The sequence below is a fragment of the Myotis davidii genome, unplaced genomic scaffold, assembly GCF_000327345.1.
Source record: "Myotis davidii unplaced genomic scaffold, ASM32734v1 scaffold629, whole genome shotgun sequence".
In the NCBI taxonomy this organism is placed as follows: Eukaryota; Metazoa; Chordata; class Mammalia; order Chiroptera; family Vespertilionidae; genus Myotis; species Myotis davidii.
This window is the reverse complement of record NW_006300210.1, coordinates 1,111,224-1,128,984: the sequence shown is the minus strand read 5'-3', so window position 1 is coordinate 1,128,984 and position 17,761 is coordinate 1,111,224. Positions and strand designations below refer to the sequence as shown.

At 37.2% G+C, this 17,761-nt stretch overlaps 1 protein-coding gene across 1 annotated transcript in view; it reads right to left on the bottom strand.

Annotated features, from left to right (window-relative positions):
- ATP8A1 (ATPase, aminophospholipid transporter (APLT), class I, type 8A, member 1) overlaps positions 1 to 17,761 on the bottom strand; it is a 179,198-nt gene that overhangs the window by 133,515 nt on the left and 27,922 nt on the right. The window contains exons 7-14 of the mRNA XM_006776615.2: positions 14,385 to 14,458; positions 11,777 to 11,846; positions 10,047 to 10,174; positions 9,080 to 9,191; positions 6,977 to 7,142; positions 5,437 to 5,564; positions 3,158 to 3,235; positions 1,562 to 1,650 (exon numbers count right to left, since the gene is read on the bottom strand). Of these exons, the coding sequence (XP_006776678.1) occupies positions 1,562 to 1,650; positions 3,158 to 3,235; positions 5,437 to 5,564; positions 6,977 to 7,142; positions 9,080 to 9,191; positions 10,047 to 10,174; positions 11,777 to 11,846; positions 14,385 to 14,458 (845 nt within the window). The remainder of the gene's footprint in view (positions 1 to 1,561; positions 1,651 to 3,157; positions 3,236 to 5,436; positions 5,565 to 6,976; positions 7,143 to 9,079; positions 9,192 to 10,046; positions 10,175 to 11,776; positions 11,847 to 14,384; positions 14,459 to 17,761) is intronic.

Here is a 17,761-nt window from a genome sequence, read left to right as displayed (position 1 = left end):
TGACCCAAAGAACAAAGACATCTGCTTCCATCTACTTCTGTTTTTGGACCCTGTGCATGTATGGGAGTAACGATATGCGCTTAGAATTTTTTTTTACCCAATGGTTATCTATATAATAAAAGCCTAAGCGACCGTTATGGTTGAAGGACCAGAACGACCGGTCACTATGATGCGCACTGACTATCGGGGGCAGACACTTAACACAGGAGCTGCTCCCTGGTGGTCAGCGCGCTCCCACAGGGGGACTGCCACTCAGCCAGAAGCTGGGCTCAGAGCTGGCGAGCGCAGTGGTGGTGGCAGGAGCCTCTCCCGCCTCCACAGCAGTGCTAAGGAGCAGCAAGCAGGTGGGCGGTAAGGAGCGAGAGGTCCCAGACTGCGAGAGGGCTCAGGCCAGACTGAGGGATAAACCGCCCCCGCTCCAGGGCACAAATTTCATGCACCTGGCCTCTAGTTTACTTATAATTTTAACTAAGGCATTTTCAAAATTCAACACACTATTTTTATATTTGCTTAGTGTCTGGAGACAGAGTGCGAGTGGGGAAGAGTGGGGCGCATGGCAGACAACCCAAAAGCAAGCACCTTGCTTGTATGTTTAAGGGATTGAGATTACCAGTCTCACTTGTGGATAAAGGTTGGAAAATTTGGTAACAGGCCAATTCTATCAACCAGGATGGTGTTTCACTTTTTGATCATGTCTTTTTAGGGAATGTAAAAATTAATTTCTCACTTTACCCTATAAAGTATTTAAAAGAGAAGGTTCTTTGCCATGGCTGGCATGGCTCAGTTGGTTGGGTGTCGTTCCATGCACCCGAAAGGTCGCTGACTTGATTCCTGGTCAGAGCACATGCCCAGGTTGTGGGCTTGATCCCTAGAAGGGACATGCAGGAGGCAGCCATTAATGTTTTTCTCTCTCTTCCCCTCTCTCTAAAATTCAATTTTAAAAAGCCATATTAAAAAAAAAAAGGAAGGCTTTTGAACAGTTCAGGTAGGCATACCTGGATATGAGAAAAAATGAGTGTTCAACAGCACATGCCAAGAGACATTAATAGCCTGATAAAAGTTTTTGACAATACTCATTAATTTTCCCTGGATTTAAGAGGTTCATGTCCCTACTTCCTTCCCATCACCAGAAATGTCAATTGTTCTGTGACTGCAAAGAGGAGAGATGATAAAAGAAAAAAGCAAATCAAAAGGATAAGTTATCAGAGAAACAAGAATAATGTTTTAACTTGAAAAGTGCCCAAAGCCAGACTGCATGCTCCTACCACACGCCAGCTGTACTCTAACTTAATGACAACGCAGAGGGAGGGGTGTCGGTACCAGGTAGAGACCTTGAGTAGCTCTAAACACTGAAATGTCACTGGGCAGCCTCCCCTCAGAGGTGCCTCTAAATGAAAGACAACGCCTAAACATAAAACACAACACATACATATATGTGGAAAGTAAAACAGCTGCTTTCCAGATTTAAAAAAATCTCCACTAAAAGAACTCTCAAAATGTACCAAATTGCTAGCACTAGTTAAATTGTATTTCATATTCTATTTAAAGAGAAAAAACTTACCCATAAGCAACTCCAGCTATGGTGCACTTCTTAAACTGCATTACATTGCACGTCAGAGTTCCAGTTTTGTCAGAAAAGATGTATTTTACCTAAAAAAAAGTTTAAAATGTCTCACTTAAATTTCAGAAGTCTTTTTATGCCAGTCTCCTACAGAGGGGGGAAAAATCTTAAATTATTCTTTTTATCAATTTTGTTATATTGTAGGGGCACAATGGAATGCTAGTAATTGACTTCTTTCAGCATATAAAGGAATATGTTCAACTATATTTGTTTAGTATTTGAACAGTAAACCATTTCCTCTTTGACTATCAAGGTATTAGAGAAACTACAGTCATATACCAATCTGCCTCAATATGGTATGAATTTCCACCAGAAAGTGCATTTACTGTTACTTAACTTTTATGGGGCACTAAAACATCTACCAGCATTTCTCTACATAATCGCAGAGCAGGCAATAGCTTCTGCAATGAACTTCATACAACATCTGAACTGGTAAGGAAAAGGCTAATTCTGGTCTAAATGCTGTTTGAAAAGTCAGAGTTAGCAACTGGCAAGGGCACAAAAAAAAGAAGAATCTTTTCTTAGCCAGTAAAGGGTGGGGCAAAAGTGGATTTATAGTTGTTTATATGGAAAACAATATAATAATGAATAAATAATTATGTAAGAATAAACTATTTCGTGTATTCACAACTATAAACTTACTTTTGCCCCACCTTGTTTGAATAAATGGATTACAAATATACACATGTATGAATACTGTATGAATTGTAAATATAAAATTCCTGTTTGACTACTATTCTGTAGGGAGCTGATAAAGGGGTAAGCCTTGGACTGACCTGTGGGCAAAGTCACAAACAATTCCCAGCTTAGAGGGCACAGTCCTCTTAGCATAATTAGGCTTGACCTTATAACACTCCCTAGATCTTATCTGGGAAGCTAATGGGCTGAGGAAGTGCAGGAAGTATAACCATGGTGTAAACAAGTGAAACCCACAAGAACAGTGTAACTTTGGTAACCACTGCCTTGTTTACCTCTGACTATAAAATAAAGGCTCAGCTTGCCTTGGGATCTCTCTCTGTGGCCTCCGCCAGGCACAGGGAAGCTCCACAGAGACTAAGGAGAGCTAGAGAGCTATGAACGCTGTCTCCGTGTAAAACATTCTTCGCCGACTCCGTCCACACCTTTGGGAACCCCTGGACCGCTGGGGCTGGCCCCCAGCACTATTCCTGTTGTTCAACTTACATAACTTCATTGATGAATTTAACTTTTTCTTCCCTTCTGGTCAAAAGCTATGAACAATTTTTAAACAGAGTTTATAACTCAAAAACTGCCAATACTTTGCCACTAGTCAGATTATATACTGAAGGACATCTCTCAGAACAATACCTCATTTGAGAGCAAAATATGCTTTAAATGTTTTTACAACTTCATTTACTAAAAATGAAAATTAATGGTTATGTACTAACATGTACTTATGCTGATTATTCAAGTAATAGAACATTAGGAGCTGTCAATTCATATGAAGTTGCCACATACGGCAGAAATTACAGCGAATCTGACTTCCATGTCAACACATAAATGAGAAATTCCATTTACCTGGCCGAGTTCCTCATTCAGGTTAGATGTCCGAGCCATAGCAGCAGTGTCTGTGGGCTCATAGTGCATGTCGAGGTCCTTTTTAAAAATAAAATAAATCCGTGAATACAACTAATCATAAGACACTGAGTGAAATTTTATTTTAACTGGCAAGCTATGTACATAATCACTCTCAGCTTTTGCCATCCCCGTTGACTTCCCTGAACAGTACTCAGTCTAGAATATTATATTCCACAGTAAAGGCAGAGCAATGTGATGGGTAGAGCATGTCTCTGGATAGCAGACTGACTGTAAAGATTAGAAAAGGTAATGTACATAAAGAGCTTCCTTCGGTGTCTGACACAATGTAAATGCGGATGCTATCGGTTGTACCTTCTTGGCTAAGTTTCTTACACTGTATGTACTTGAAAGCAAATGAGTGCATTCTCAAAACCCAAAAAGAAATGTATAGTTTTCATACCAATTTATTCTTGCTTTGCGCCTAGAATTATGAGGTTTGACTCCTAATCCCATAAAAATTAATATTTCCTAGAGCAGAATGTTTTAATGATCAGAGCTGACTGATTTTCACATGTCAAATGAAAAGGCTAACTCTGACCTCTTCCATACCTGATTTCAGACTGCTCAATGTCATTTCTGGAATAGGTTGTTGAGTTGTACGTGCCACACTTGAAGAGGGAAATGAAACAATGGGGCAATGTTTGGAGAGGAGTGACTGGAATGGGGATGAAGTTGGAAATCAAGTGAAATGAAGCAGCGAAGGAGATGAAGAACATTTAACGGGGAGAGGGGATCTGATAACAGAATTGGCATGACAGTCAATTTCAAATGTTTTACAAGGAAACAAGATGAAACAATTTTCATGAAAGATCTGCTGGGCAGAACCAGGATCAAAAGGAGGCAGTTACTAATCTTATTTCCACACAAAGAATAAGCTGCCTGGAAAGAGATGAGATCTCTCCGGTAAGGAAAGTTAAGAACTCTCTGTGTATCAGAAAGGTGGTTGAAAGGGCTGCTGGGGTCACACACCACTAAAATTATGTAATTATTTCAAGCAAATGTTATTTTTGAAAATCCAAATAGAATAGCAAAGGAATTGACTAGTTATTTGATGTTCACAACGAGTCACGTTATTACTTCTGATTATAAGTGGAAAACCTTCAATAAGTTTTAAATGTATTTATACAAATTTTATTACAGGATTTTTCAATTATGTATCTCCTGCGTGAAATGAGCTATGCGTGCAGCTCATCTTAGATTTCTAAATTATATGAATCTTTTACCAATAAATTAAGAGACTGACAGCTGAGGTGGATCATTTACCATGGGAAGATAATGAGCAGTTACAAAAGCAGCATCAGTTATATTTTTAAAAATCCTAATACTGTTCAGGTGGAAAGACTTTAAAGTGATTTAAAAGGAAACAAAAGATAATACCACAATTTCTCAAAATAAAAGAAAAATTAAACTTTCAGGCTGGCCAGGCCTGGATATTAATTTAATTTACATAAATTCATTAATTTTAACTTTGGTAAAAATAAAACAGAGGAAGAGCAACATATTTTATAAACAAACCATTTAGGAAACAGATGTCCAGCACATTTTCCCAAGACTTAAAACAATATTTAAGAAAAAAAAAAAAAGAGGAAGAATTCAAGTGCAGCTGAAATTGTTTACAGTGTGGTAACATAAACTCTATACATGTGTAAAACATGGCAGGAACCCTGGTTGCTACAAGAAGTGCATACAGTATTATTTTTATAGTGCTCCATTGTTTACAAAGCTGTCTGCTATGTTGTGAAATTTCTTTGATTTACAGAACCACTGGGAGATGCAGGTAAGTTCCATTTATCATTCCTCTGTGAGTGTCCAAGGAAATACAACTCAAAGAAGTCGAGTGGCTTGCCAAAGCTCACACAGCTAGTAAATTGTAGAACTAGAATATTTTAACTCCACCCCTCACCCTCGCCCCCCGGTTCTCCTTTCCTCTAAGACCACTATCTAATGCAAAATAGGTTTCTTGAACTAGAGACCTGCTTTCTCTAGATGTCCATAAATTTGAGTGATATTGTGATGAGAGATTTTGTTACTGATTTTCACACGTCAAATGAATTTATTATAATTGTATTAGGCTTTAAAATATTTTGAAATATTATCTTATAGTCAACAAAAGGTAAGGTATAATTAAGATTTTTTTTTTCCCTCCAAAGAAATCAAAAGATCCTATCAGGGAAAAAATATGTTTTGAGTGATAAGGAACCATAATAATTCATATTTACCCAATTGATGAAGTATGCCTGGGTAAATTTCACCACTTCTAATGTAACCAATAAGCTGATGGGAATGAGATTGTTGAAAAGGATGATGAAGGTCAGGAAATTCAGCCCAAAATTATTAGCACCACCATCTGTTGGGGAAGGTGGGAAGAAAAACATTTATAGTTTTATATTTGTTATTTTGACCAGAACTTCAAGCATAACTAAGTTTTTCATAAAGTATAGCATATCTTGATAGTTTGGGAGGAACACTGTGTTGATAACATATCCTTATTCTCAAAAACATTCTTCAAGATGGAAGAGCATTACTTGTGTTCAATATGCTAATTAATCCCATTAAGACCTGCATAATGACATTAAAAAGTGAAAGTACTGTCAAGCATTTCAAATTCTGCTCCAAACACAAAGTTTAGAGATATCAGGGACAGGACTGAGGGCTTATAAATGAAAAATCTTAACTGGGCAGAACCACTTTTACATAAATTTTGGAAAAGCGTTTCCAATTTAAAGCATGCCTTAAAAGCAAACAAACAAAACAGCGCCAGCAAAACTAACCCAGATAGCAAAAACAATGGTAGGGCAGGATCCTAGATAAATTCAGCTCTAGGTAAATTAAAATCTCCATCTTCAATGATGAAAATAAAACAGTAATCCCAGATACACTGTAATGTACACAAAGAAACAAATTGATGGTAGTTGTAATGGTTTTAAAGTTGAAATAGTAAATCAATGACTGTAAAAAAAAAAGCCCACTTGGAATAGCTGCAAAGCCCACTTGGAATAGCAGCTATATATTGATAGCTGCTAAATCAATATAATAAAAATATAATTGAAAAAAATCAATTTTGCTGTAAGATTTTCTTAGAATGTCTTCACACTTTTGAAAATTAAGTATTTGTTGGTTAAGGGCTCATCATTACATACACAAGTAATGCTCTTCCATCTTGAAGAATGTTTTTGAGAATAAGGATATGTTATCAACACAGTGTTCCTCCCAAACTATCAAGTGGCAATTAAGATAATTTACTTTCCAGAAATACTTAGGGGGGGTGCTTTAATCCCATAATAGAGGGATAAAGGAAACTAACAGCATTTGCCCTAAGACAAGGTGACCAAACACACAGAACTCACTGCCTCAGGAGTTCAAGCAAAAATACATTCAATTTAAACATGTTAAAAACATGTAAACTACTTTTGCTGCTTTAAATATACTCAGTCTGCTTTCTTTACCAGACAGCCATCTAACTACCTGTATTAAAATATTTTAAAACAAACGAATAACATTAATGAAAATAACATGAATAAAATCACATTTTATATTACTGTGAAGTGCTCGTTTTATTTTTAAGGATTCTGGAATTTTAGAGACGCTAACATTTTACTTTTACTGAAAATTACATTGAAAAGTAAAGACTAAATGCCCAGTTACCGTGGTCACAATGTTCTCCTTTCAGAAATAATAGGAGATCCCAAGAACAGCTGTGAAACAAATACCTGCACATGTTTTAATGAAAGAGAACGTGTTCAGCACTTCAATGCTTACAGTTGAGGTTGAGATACCAGTCCTTTCCAGAATGCCGTCGATTCCAAATGGCGGAGCCCACAGAACAGATAAGGGACATGGCAATTAAGATACAAAACAGAATCAAAATTTGCACATTTGTAATTCGTTCCACATTTGAGAGTTTAAGTGGTGGACTTGTTGAATTCTGTAAAAAGACACAAGATGAGTAATAAGAAATGTGTACAACGATTTAGTAATAAGTATCTAGTATTTTGATGGGGATGACTAAGTCCTCATTAAACTCAAAATCCAGACATGGGCAGGTGCCTGAACATTATACAGATAATAATCACAGATGTAATAAGCTGTCAAAGGTTAACTGCCTCTTTTTCTAAGGGCCGCTATGTCACCTAAGCCTTTTTCTATGATATCCTATGTAATAAAAGCCCAGCGACCAAACGGTGGAACAACCGCTTGACCAGTTGCTATGATGTGCACTGACCACCAGGGGGCAGACGCTCAATGCAGGAGCTGGTGGTCAGTGAGCTCTCATAGTGGGAGCGCTGCTTGGCTGACCGGGATGAGCGGCGCTCCCACAACGGGCTGATCCCTGCAGGCCACGCTCCCACCAGTGCACAAATCCCATGTAAAAACAATAGGAGAAAGAAGTAACATTCCTTTTGTAAACACAGCACTTGTACTGTGGCAGACAAGATGAACAATGGTTTACCTGGCTACTTAAGCAAACAGGGTAGACAAGAAGTATCAAGCTTAGCATCTCTGCTTAGGAAGAGAGGCAGAGAAGTTGACCTATAAACCCACAGCCAGAGACTTGGAAATTCCAAAGTCTGAAAGCAATAATTAAAGGATCACTGGTTTCCAGATTTTGGTGGCACTGAGAAACTATTTTTACTGGACACAGCAACTATCTAAGCACTCCTGGGTGTAGAGAATAATAGACAGGTTTCCTCATATGTATTTAATGATAAAAAATGATTATGCTAGATTTGTGCTAACAAAGAAGGCATTCACAGGACAGAAAATTAAATGTCATAACCAATATGAAATGACTTACAGAATCTATAGAATAATTAGGGATGAAATCCTTAATAGCAGTTCTACTTGTCTGGTGATTCTAGTTGCATGCCTTTACAATGTAGCAAGTTATCAATCAGCCCTCAGAGCAGACTTTCATGTAGTATCTTAAAACAGGGCTTCCCACACCCATCTGCGTAAACGCTGGACACTGATGATATTAAATGTATAGAAGGAGCATCCACAGGCATGTGTACTAGTAAACATTACAAACTAGAGGCCCAATGCATGAAGATTCGTGCAAGAATAGGCCTTCCTTCCCCTGGCTGCCAGCAACGGCTTCCCTCCAGCACCCAGGACCCAGGCTGCTTTGCTCAGGCTGCTGCCAGGCATCTGGGACTGGTGCTGCTTCACTCTAGCCACTGCCACCACCCACCGGGGGCATGCTCTGAGCCGTGCCCTGGCTGCTCGGAGCACGCCCCCACCCCTGGTGTGTGTCTGCTGGGGCTGGGGGCGGCACACAGTCCCCTCCTGCCCATCTGCGCATGCAGCTCCTCCTGAGGGGTCGTGATGCAGCCTCCTTCTGAGCCAGTCATGATGCCTGGCTAATTTGCATATTACTGCTTTATATATATAGATGGCTAGGATGAAGGTTGATAAAAAATGGCCTACCATAAAAATGCTACGAAACAACGGTCAACATTTATTTCACGTTTTTCTTCTAATTTTATGAAAATAAGTCCTAAAATTTGATCACTGTATTCAAATAGAATTATAAGGCAAATACTTCAATGCCCAGCACTCATCATTACGCAGACAACTTGCACATAGCACTTCAACAGTTAGTAAATGCTGCCGATGGAACCAATACGTAAGATCGCTGAGCGTTCAAGGGCGGGTGGTCTCTGGGGAAACTCTCTGGCGTGGTGTGTGCAGTGAACCACAGACTGCCCACTCACCCAAGCACGAGATTCTGGATGTAGAAAGTGGGGCTCAGGGATCTGTGACAGATGGTCTAGTACGCGTGGGACTCCTGCACCAAAGGCTACAAACAGCACATTTCCCAAAGATTTAGGTCCAGGAGGTCTGCACAGGTAAAAATCCCACCTGCATCAGCTTCGTGTCATGTCCAGTGTAGACGACTATGCCGTGAACCCACTGCGTATTTCTTAACTGGGCGCCTCGAAGAAGGATCTGATCTGCTCCCAGGGGCACAGTGCTGTGACAGAGGACGTTGGCATTAGAAATGGCATTTTCTAAAACACTTGAGTCCTACAGCCACTACAGAGTTCCAAAAAAAATGGCTCTTTTTTAAAAAAACCCTTCTCGTATTTACTGTATTTTTAGAAAAGAAGTCATTTTTCTGCCCATAAGGATTTTCTTACATGAGAACAGCTGCAGGGGAGCATTTCCATGGCTTCTCCTTAAACATCGATCCCACCATTTCCTACAGTTTCACAATCTAAAATAGGAGGCAATGTTGTGGAATGCAGAGGCTCATTTTCAAACCTAGTTAAGACTTTTCCTGATTCAGTTAAGTCCATTTAGGGTTCTGAGTTGTTTGGAAGTGTTTAGGTAAGGAGCTCTGTTCCCCCTCCCTCACCTTTCTTTAAATGAAAAATAGCTTTGTGCCAGGCAGAGGTGGCTCAGTGGTTGAGCGTCATCGACCTACGAACTGGGAGGTCACTGGACAGTTCCATTGCCAGTCAAGGCACATGCCTGGGTTATAGTCTCAATCCCCTGTGTGGGGTGTGCACGAGGCAGACTACCAATGATTCTCGCTCATCATTGATGTTTCTACCTCTCTCTGCCTCTCCCTTCCTCTCTGAAATAAAAAAGATATATATATTTAAAAAATTAAAATAAATAAAAAATACACAAGGTAAGATAAATACACAGATCTCATCATTTTCACAAAAGGATTCCAGGTACAAGTAATGTAGAAGTGCTCATTGATGTAGAAGAAAAAGGTTTCAAGTGCTCAGACTGAGAGCACAAGAAAGTATGTACCCAGGTTAGCAACACACTGTGACACAGTGAATTCTGTGTTGTTATGAAGACCGACTTTACATACCCATGTCCATCAAGCCTTATGTTTCCAACAAAATCGTAGAGATGTCTGTTTGGACTTTCACACTCAACTCTGCCAGAAATTCTCATCAAACTGTCAATGTCTCTTATATCTGCTGTTACTGGTAAGCCCTGTTTAGAAATGTTTCAATAAGTAAAGAATATATAAAATACATTGCATGTGGGAGGGAAGGGGGAATTCTGAATCCGTCAAGGTCTATGACCTAAGAGATACCACTATTTTATAAGCAATTCTGCCCCTCAGACAACAAATACCCTTTGTGGATTCATAATTAAGGGATACCTTCCTCTCCACTTGAACACAGGTTTCTAGCACAAGAATAGGGCATCTATTGGAAAGTTCTAAAATATATTCAAGAGACTATCAACTAGTCTGAAAAGATATTTTAAAATAAGTTTTTAAGACACTGCTTCCAAAAATAAATACAGTATGAATATCTCTGCTGAATCTCAGAATTTGGCTGAAAAAATGAATAAAATCTATGCCCAAAGAGAATAGTTTGTTCTTTTTGTTCACTGAGAAGGAAAACTCCAAAACAGTTCTTCCATCTGGCCCAGGAGAACTGTCTAGAACCGAACAGGCCTGCTTCCTGTCACCCTCTGGACTCAGGTGCTCTGTGATGACCGATTTCCCCTCCCCCCACCCCAATCGCCCATGTGTCTTTCTCCCCATTCACCGAGAACCCGAGGGAACACAGTCATGAGCAGCTTAACCATGTTTTGATCAACGAGCGACGGCATATATGTCTGTTTCTGGAAGATTATCATGGAGCTGAAAAATCCTATCGCCTACTGGCATCATAGCTGCTGTAATATCACAGAGCAATGCATTGCTCACATACAATTATGTATAGTACATAAGACTTGGTAATGATGATGTTACTGGTTTACGTACTTACTATACTATCTTTTTTATCAGGATTTAGAGTCTACTCTTTCTACTTACAAAAAAAGCATGCTATAAAACTGGATGTGTGTTAAGCTGGCAGCAGCCTCGGACACTCAGTGTGCTTGCTATAATCTCGTGTTGTTTTGTGCAGTGCCATGCTGTACAGGTTTGTAGTGTACAAGCAATTGACTACACCACACGGCCTAGGTGTGTCGTAGGCTAAACCATCTAGGTCTGCGTAAGTGCGCTCTATGAATGTCGCACACTGATGAAATCACCGTAGGATGCATTTCTCAAAACCATCCCCGTCTTTCAAATGGTGTATGACTGTACATTTTTTAAGACCCTTTTACAACTTTAAAGGTAAGAACCCTACAGTTGCTTTCTATTAGAGATGGTGTGAGAAGTCAACAAATCTAAACTATTCCCTGGGATGAGTGAGACAATTAGAGCAGCAATGAAAATGGTCTTTTCAATAGAGTAAAGCTACATAATTTGGGTCAGGTGAGTAGGCAAAAGGAATAAGCTAACACACATCCAAGCAATTAGAATTACTACTATTTTTATTATCATTAGAGTGTTGGCTATCACATAAAATATTAAAAATAGTATCTATACAAACAGGACCACATGTAATCAGGCAAGTAAACCCGAGTGTTCCATAATATATAATGATACTGATTTCTAAATCCTCTTCATAGGGGCTCAGTGAGAAAACACACACAATTGGACAGAATTACTTCAACTCGGGGCAGTAAGAAGTAAAGCTACTGAGTCCATGTAATCAAACAGCAACCATGATACAAACCTGTGTTAGATCTTACCTGTCTAATTTTCAGGTTTGTTTCCCCATCTAAGTTGGATGTTTCAATGTAGCACATGGCCTGGGGCTCGCTGTTGTTTAGAATTGAAGAGGAAAAAGATTCAGTGGGGGAAGAAACGCATAACACAAACTTACTGACTGCTCAGACTCACTGAAGCCTTTCGCTCTAAGCAAAGCTTTAGCTGCCTACTTTCTTGCCGGTTCCCACTCTTAGTGCAAAATGCTGCGAGGCAGAACCCATGCATGACAACTCATGGACCAGCTTTTCAGCCAAAGGATCCCAAAGCAATTTCCTGGCAACGATCAGTACAGTTCTTCAAGATAAAGTGAATGCTTAAATCTGTCACATTATACTTGGAGTGTTTATCCGTACAGATACAACACAGACTGTATCTGAAACGTAAAGCCGTTCTCTGTCCAGATTTAACTTTAGCTCAAAAAATATCAAGTGAGATGCATGCTCACGGCCACATGTAAACTGGTTCAGGCAAGTGGTTGATTAGAAAATTCCAGATTGCTGCTTCTAAAGACTTGCATTTACTACCCTTTTAGGAAAGATGAATAGAGTCACAGAAACTGTAATACTTAAAATTTAAAACTACTTTTAAAATCCGTATGAACAGATTTTGCAGTGAAAGTAGCTTTCTGCTCCTATTCTATTTCTTAAAGTTGTTTTAGAGACTTTTGTGACAGTAAAAAAAACACAACCTAAATAAAACTAAAACCAGCCAATTTGGCCCTATTGCTCTTTGACCTGACCTAGAAGATCCTCCTGGGTGTGTTAGTGAAGTTTGGTGTTCACTGGCTGGTGGGAGGGCAGGTTCTCCAGCTTTTTTTTTTTTTTTTTTTTTTTTTTTCACAAGCACCGTGTCCTGAACCTTCTATACCCTGCCCCTTCACATACTAACTTTCCTGGTGTAATAATTATAGACAGGTGATTTTGCTGTCCAAATGTATAAGCTGATTCTCAAATATAAGGTAAAGCATTCTGAAGTTAATCAGTCTTATTAGCACTCGATTATATAAGCCCAATTAGCGAACATCACATAAGTAAATATGAAGGCAATCTCTAATGAGCATGTGTATTCAAAGTTGGGAAGCAATAAATGTATCAGTTACAATCACCTGGAATTTTCTAATCAACTTCTAACGTGTGTATGTGCAAAACAGACTATTCTGAGTTTCAAAAATGGGCATGTAGCTTAGTTTTGTGTCCTGAAGATTTGTGAAAATTATTAAACCATATGGTTATAAAATATTTTACAGATTGACTTTAAAATAACTTTGCATGTTCTCATGTTCTTCAATTTACTCTATGGGCTTTTTTATAATCCCATAAAAGCTGATACTTTCCCCCAACTGGAAAAATTTTCAACATTTAATTTTCATTCTATCAATTATTCAAAGTTGCTGTTGTTTTATTACTGTCACAATAATAATGTGGCTCTGGCAATTGCTCTCAATTTGTAATTTACTTATGTATATATTTGGAACAGAAATGGTTTATGAAATTATAAACCACATCTTTGGAAAATATATAAGCATGATGACAAACACATGCTAAATGAACAATGCTGATTCTAGATTAGGGCAGTAAAAAAGGCATTAAAAAGTTTTACTTTACAGATCCAACACTATTCTCACATTAAAATGAGAATAACATTCTAATTCCATTTATGTACTTTTTTTTCAAAAAGCAACTTTTCTAGGACTTTACTTGGCGAGGAGATTAGAAAGTTAAATGGCTGATTTCCACTTGAAATGGGGCAAATTAAATATGCATCCAATTCAGAACATACTAATCCCTTAAGAGAGCTGTTACTGAAGCGGTTCTTAACAGTGCTACGAAAAGGCAGCAAGATATATCAGAGAAGAAATCATGCTAGGCAATAAATATCTCAGCAAAGTGTGATGACATCCAACACACAGACTACAGTCAGAGAAGCAAAGCAGGCTTTTTGATTAGCAAGTGGAAAAATGAAACAAGATGCATATCACAATCAAGACACCAATAGACAGCTGAAAGTAACGTGCACTTTCTCACTAGTCACAAATGGAATAAAAATTGATCCCGCAGCATGCGGTACAGAATGTACAACAGTGAGCTTTGTGCAGGGAGGGAGTCCTCCATAAACCCTATCCAAGTCCAAATAACAGCCATGTGTGCTGAAGGGATTCTCTAGAACTTACAGAAAGTTTCAGATGTAAGACAAATGTTTATGATCTTAAACATTTCTCAATGACTTTGTTTCATGTAAAGGTTAACATTGTCCAAAATAACATCCTGGAGAGGCATTGAATTAAGCCTTAGTATTTAGGCATGTTGTTAAAAAAATGAACATATATGAAAGATGCACAGGAAATGAAAATCTAGCTTTATTGGCATGCCTCATAGGAGCTGAATCTGCCTACTGAAGGGATGAACATCAGCCGACATTGCTTTCAACAAGGCCTTTAAAACATCTGTGAAATGTCCATCACCAAGAAGTAGAAAAAAGTCTGTGTTTTATAGGAGGAGACACAGAACTCAATCATCTTTGGGTGTAACTGTTCTCTGGTGTAGGGTGAGGATCCGCATGCACACATCCTGTAGGACTCAGCGCTCTAACCTTGAGGACAGGCTGATGAGATCTGCTGGGAGATGTTCCCCATTGGTCACTTTCACTATTTCCCCTACTGCCACCTACAGGTCCCAGTTTAAAATAATTAAAATGGAGAAAAAAAAAATAACAGAGAAAACAAACAAACAAATGGACAAAGGAGACAGAAAGTTTGAAATTATTATAGAAAATAACACATGTTAATAAAATGTCTAATGCCAATTTTTTCAAAACTTATTTTGATCAGGTCTAAAGGTACAAGAAAACATGGACTATTTAAGGTGGAGATATTTGCTTTTAAGCTCAATTTTTAATTTTTAATGTGAAAATTTCTGATTATTAAGCATTTAATCATAAATATATCATATCCAATAAAAAGATATTTCTATACATAGAGCTACTTTATCTTAAAGATTTTCCTTTCTCTAATTCCCCACTCTCATGCCAATCTACTCTGTGTCCACTCCTAGCCTAGAAGAAAGGAAATGATGTGGAAATTACTTTTCAGGAAACCACTTTTGAAAAACAGAGTATACTATACTAGCTCTTCTTCTATACATACACTAAAAAAAAACTAAAATTTTCTTATTCCAAAACATTTTCAAAATTATTACATAAATACCTTATCAACTTTAATGCAGAACTGCAAAGACATGGATTTTAGGATATTAGAAGGCATAATTGCAGCCTTTTGAGTTATTTAATAATTAATAAAGTGTGGGTAATGCATTATTTTGGAGGGTAATCCTTTGAACCTGGGAGGAAAATCTCAAAAGTATGAAGGAGACATGCCCAGAACCTGTTTGGATTTAAATTAATAGTCTGAGCTATTTTACTCTATTTTAAACTTTCTAAACTCATTTATCTATTTGTTATATGATAAAATTTCAGTTTCTTTATTTCAAAATGAAAATCAATAAAACTACTTTCAAACATGTTTATTCTTTAATTTCAAACTACCTCAAAGAAGATATATTACTAGTAATTAATAATTTAAAAATATTTAGAAATTAAATTATGAACTGCTGTTTATTGCTGGTGCAGGGGGAAATCACCATGTACTTATTTTGATAGCAGAGAGTATGATATAATGAAGATATTAGACTAGGAATTAAGTAGTGTAACAGTGCTCTTGTCATTAGCTAAAGTTAAATGGCTAAAAACAAGATAAAGCCAAAATTCCTCTTTCTGTTAAATGATGACAAAACTTCACCTACTTTTTAACTCTCATGTAGGTTCAAAAGAGCCAAGTAATTAAAAAACCCTTTTGGAAAAAAAAAAAAAACATGAAAAAACAGACAGGTGGTATTTTGTCACTTGGACAGAAATATCAGGTAATCTTTTTAAAAGTACTAATTTTTGGAGGAAGTTAATCACTGTGGATGCTATATTAAGATAAAGGAAACTATTTTGATTTGCCAATATTGATAGCCACCAGTAAATGTTTTTAATGTTTAGAAAATAAATCCTTTTAAAATGCTCTGAAGTTTAAGAAATTCAAGTACAGAGCATTATGGGAATTTCTAGGATTAGACAGGGGCAGATGAAAAATATTTGGACATCTTTTAACTTAGAGCTAAGTATAAAGCCAGGGCAGTATAGTCAGTTATCTTCATATTTTTGAGCATACAAAATTTAAACATTGTAATTAATAGTTCACATATATTATTGTCTCTATGACAATGTCTCTATGATAAGTTTAATCAGGAAAACATCATAACATAAATTGATGAAATGTTTTACTATCACTTTGAACTTAATTATATAAACACAACATTCAGATGGTCAGTCATCTACTACATTTCTCAAACTTTTATTTGGCATATCATTCTGTAGGTCAGACATGCTGAAAGCTTACTGAAATGCTATCAATTTAAACAAAAAGGACAATTGAGGAATATGAGAGTTTGATTAATTCATCTTCCTCAGTTAAAAAGATATGAAATTAAGGCCTGAGGAGTAAGTGTTTTGTTCAAAATCACCAAGCCAAGACACTTGGCTTTCTGCCTCCTAAGCAGAACTCTCTTTAATACCTGAGGTCCTATAGTACCTGAGACAAAGGCAATAGACTCCCCGTTAAACTCATTCCCACACTGCCCTGTGTGGGCCATTCCCTCTACTCCAGTTTTAGAAACCTACCCTATTCAAACAATAAGTAAAGAAAACTATAAACAGAAAGGTTGATTTAAAAACCTCATAATTTCAAAACCTATAAAGAAATGGCACAGAGCTCCCAATTAAAAAATATGAAAATATACTTCAACTACTTATAGACTTACTTCTAAAAATATCTTACTTGCTCATTTAAATTTCACTAATTTGTCATATATCCAATCACTTTCAATAATGACCTGATTAAACAGATTTTGAAAAAAAGGACACTGTCCATATTTATATGTGGATTTTACAAATAAAACTGTCCAAGGAAATGATGATAAACAACCTCTAAAAGATTAAAAACATTATTTTCTTACTTTATGTTAGGACTAGTTTTATAGTTTTTAAACCTAAAACCATTTGAAAGTCACATTCTTTAAAGGGTAACACTGCCATATGTTCTGAATACTAATTCATGACTATCTTAAATATGAGTGAAACAAAAATCATCTAAATTCAGTAATGGAAAGAATTTTTAGAAAAGGATCAAAACACTGTATTTTTTCTTGGAAGAGTATGGCATTTCAAAAGATATGATGACAAAAAAACAAATCATCCATTTTCTTGTACCAATGCACCATAAAGATCAAGTAACTTTGGAGAGATATACAAATGCATCATAAAGGAATTCGTCATGAACAAGGATTGCAAGATAAAATCAGTACAACCCAATCCAAGTATTATATAAAATAAATGACAGGAAATCAGACAAGAGTCAGCAGTCCACATTAAAAGGATCTGGACATATCCAGAGGAAGAGGAGACTCTTAGCCATAATTATAAGTTCTGAATGATAAAGTCAGGTGCCTATCATTTATTTTATACAGCAAACATGAAAGAGTCACTGAAGTCCAATCAAATTTGTAATGCTTAATTCAGAATCATTAGCGAGGTTTAAAATTCTTCGTTTATTCCTTATTTCCTTGGAGAAATCACAAGGTCAATGCAGAGTAGAGAAACCATCCTCTACACTGTTTGAGCATCAGTAGGTATCTCTACCTTGATGAGAGAAGTACAGTGTCAGCAGGTATATACTCTTTGCCTTTTATTATAACTATATCTCCAACATTTACCTGAAAGAAAACTGGGAATTGGTTAATTTATCTGCATTGAAAGATAGATACAAACATACAACCCATTGTATTTAAACATAAAACACAGTAAAAATAGTTACTGGCCAACAAGAACCACTTATCTCCAAAATGGCAAAAAATTATCTACCAGTGAGG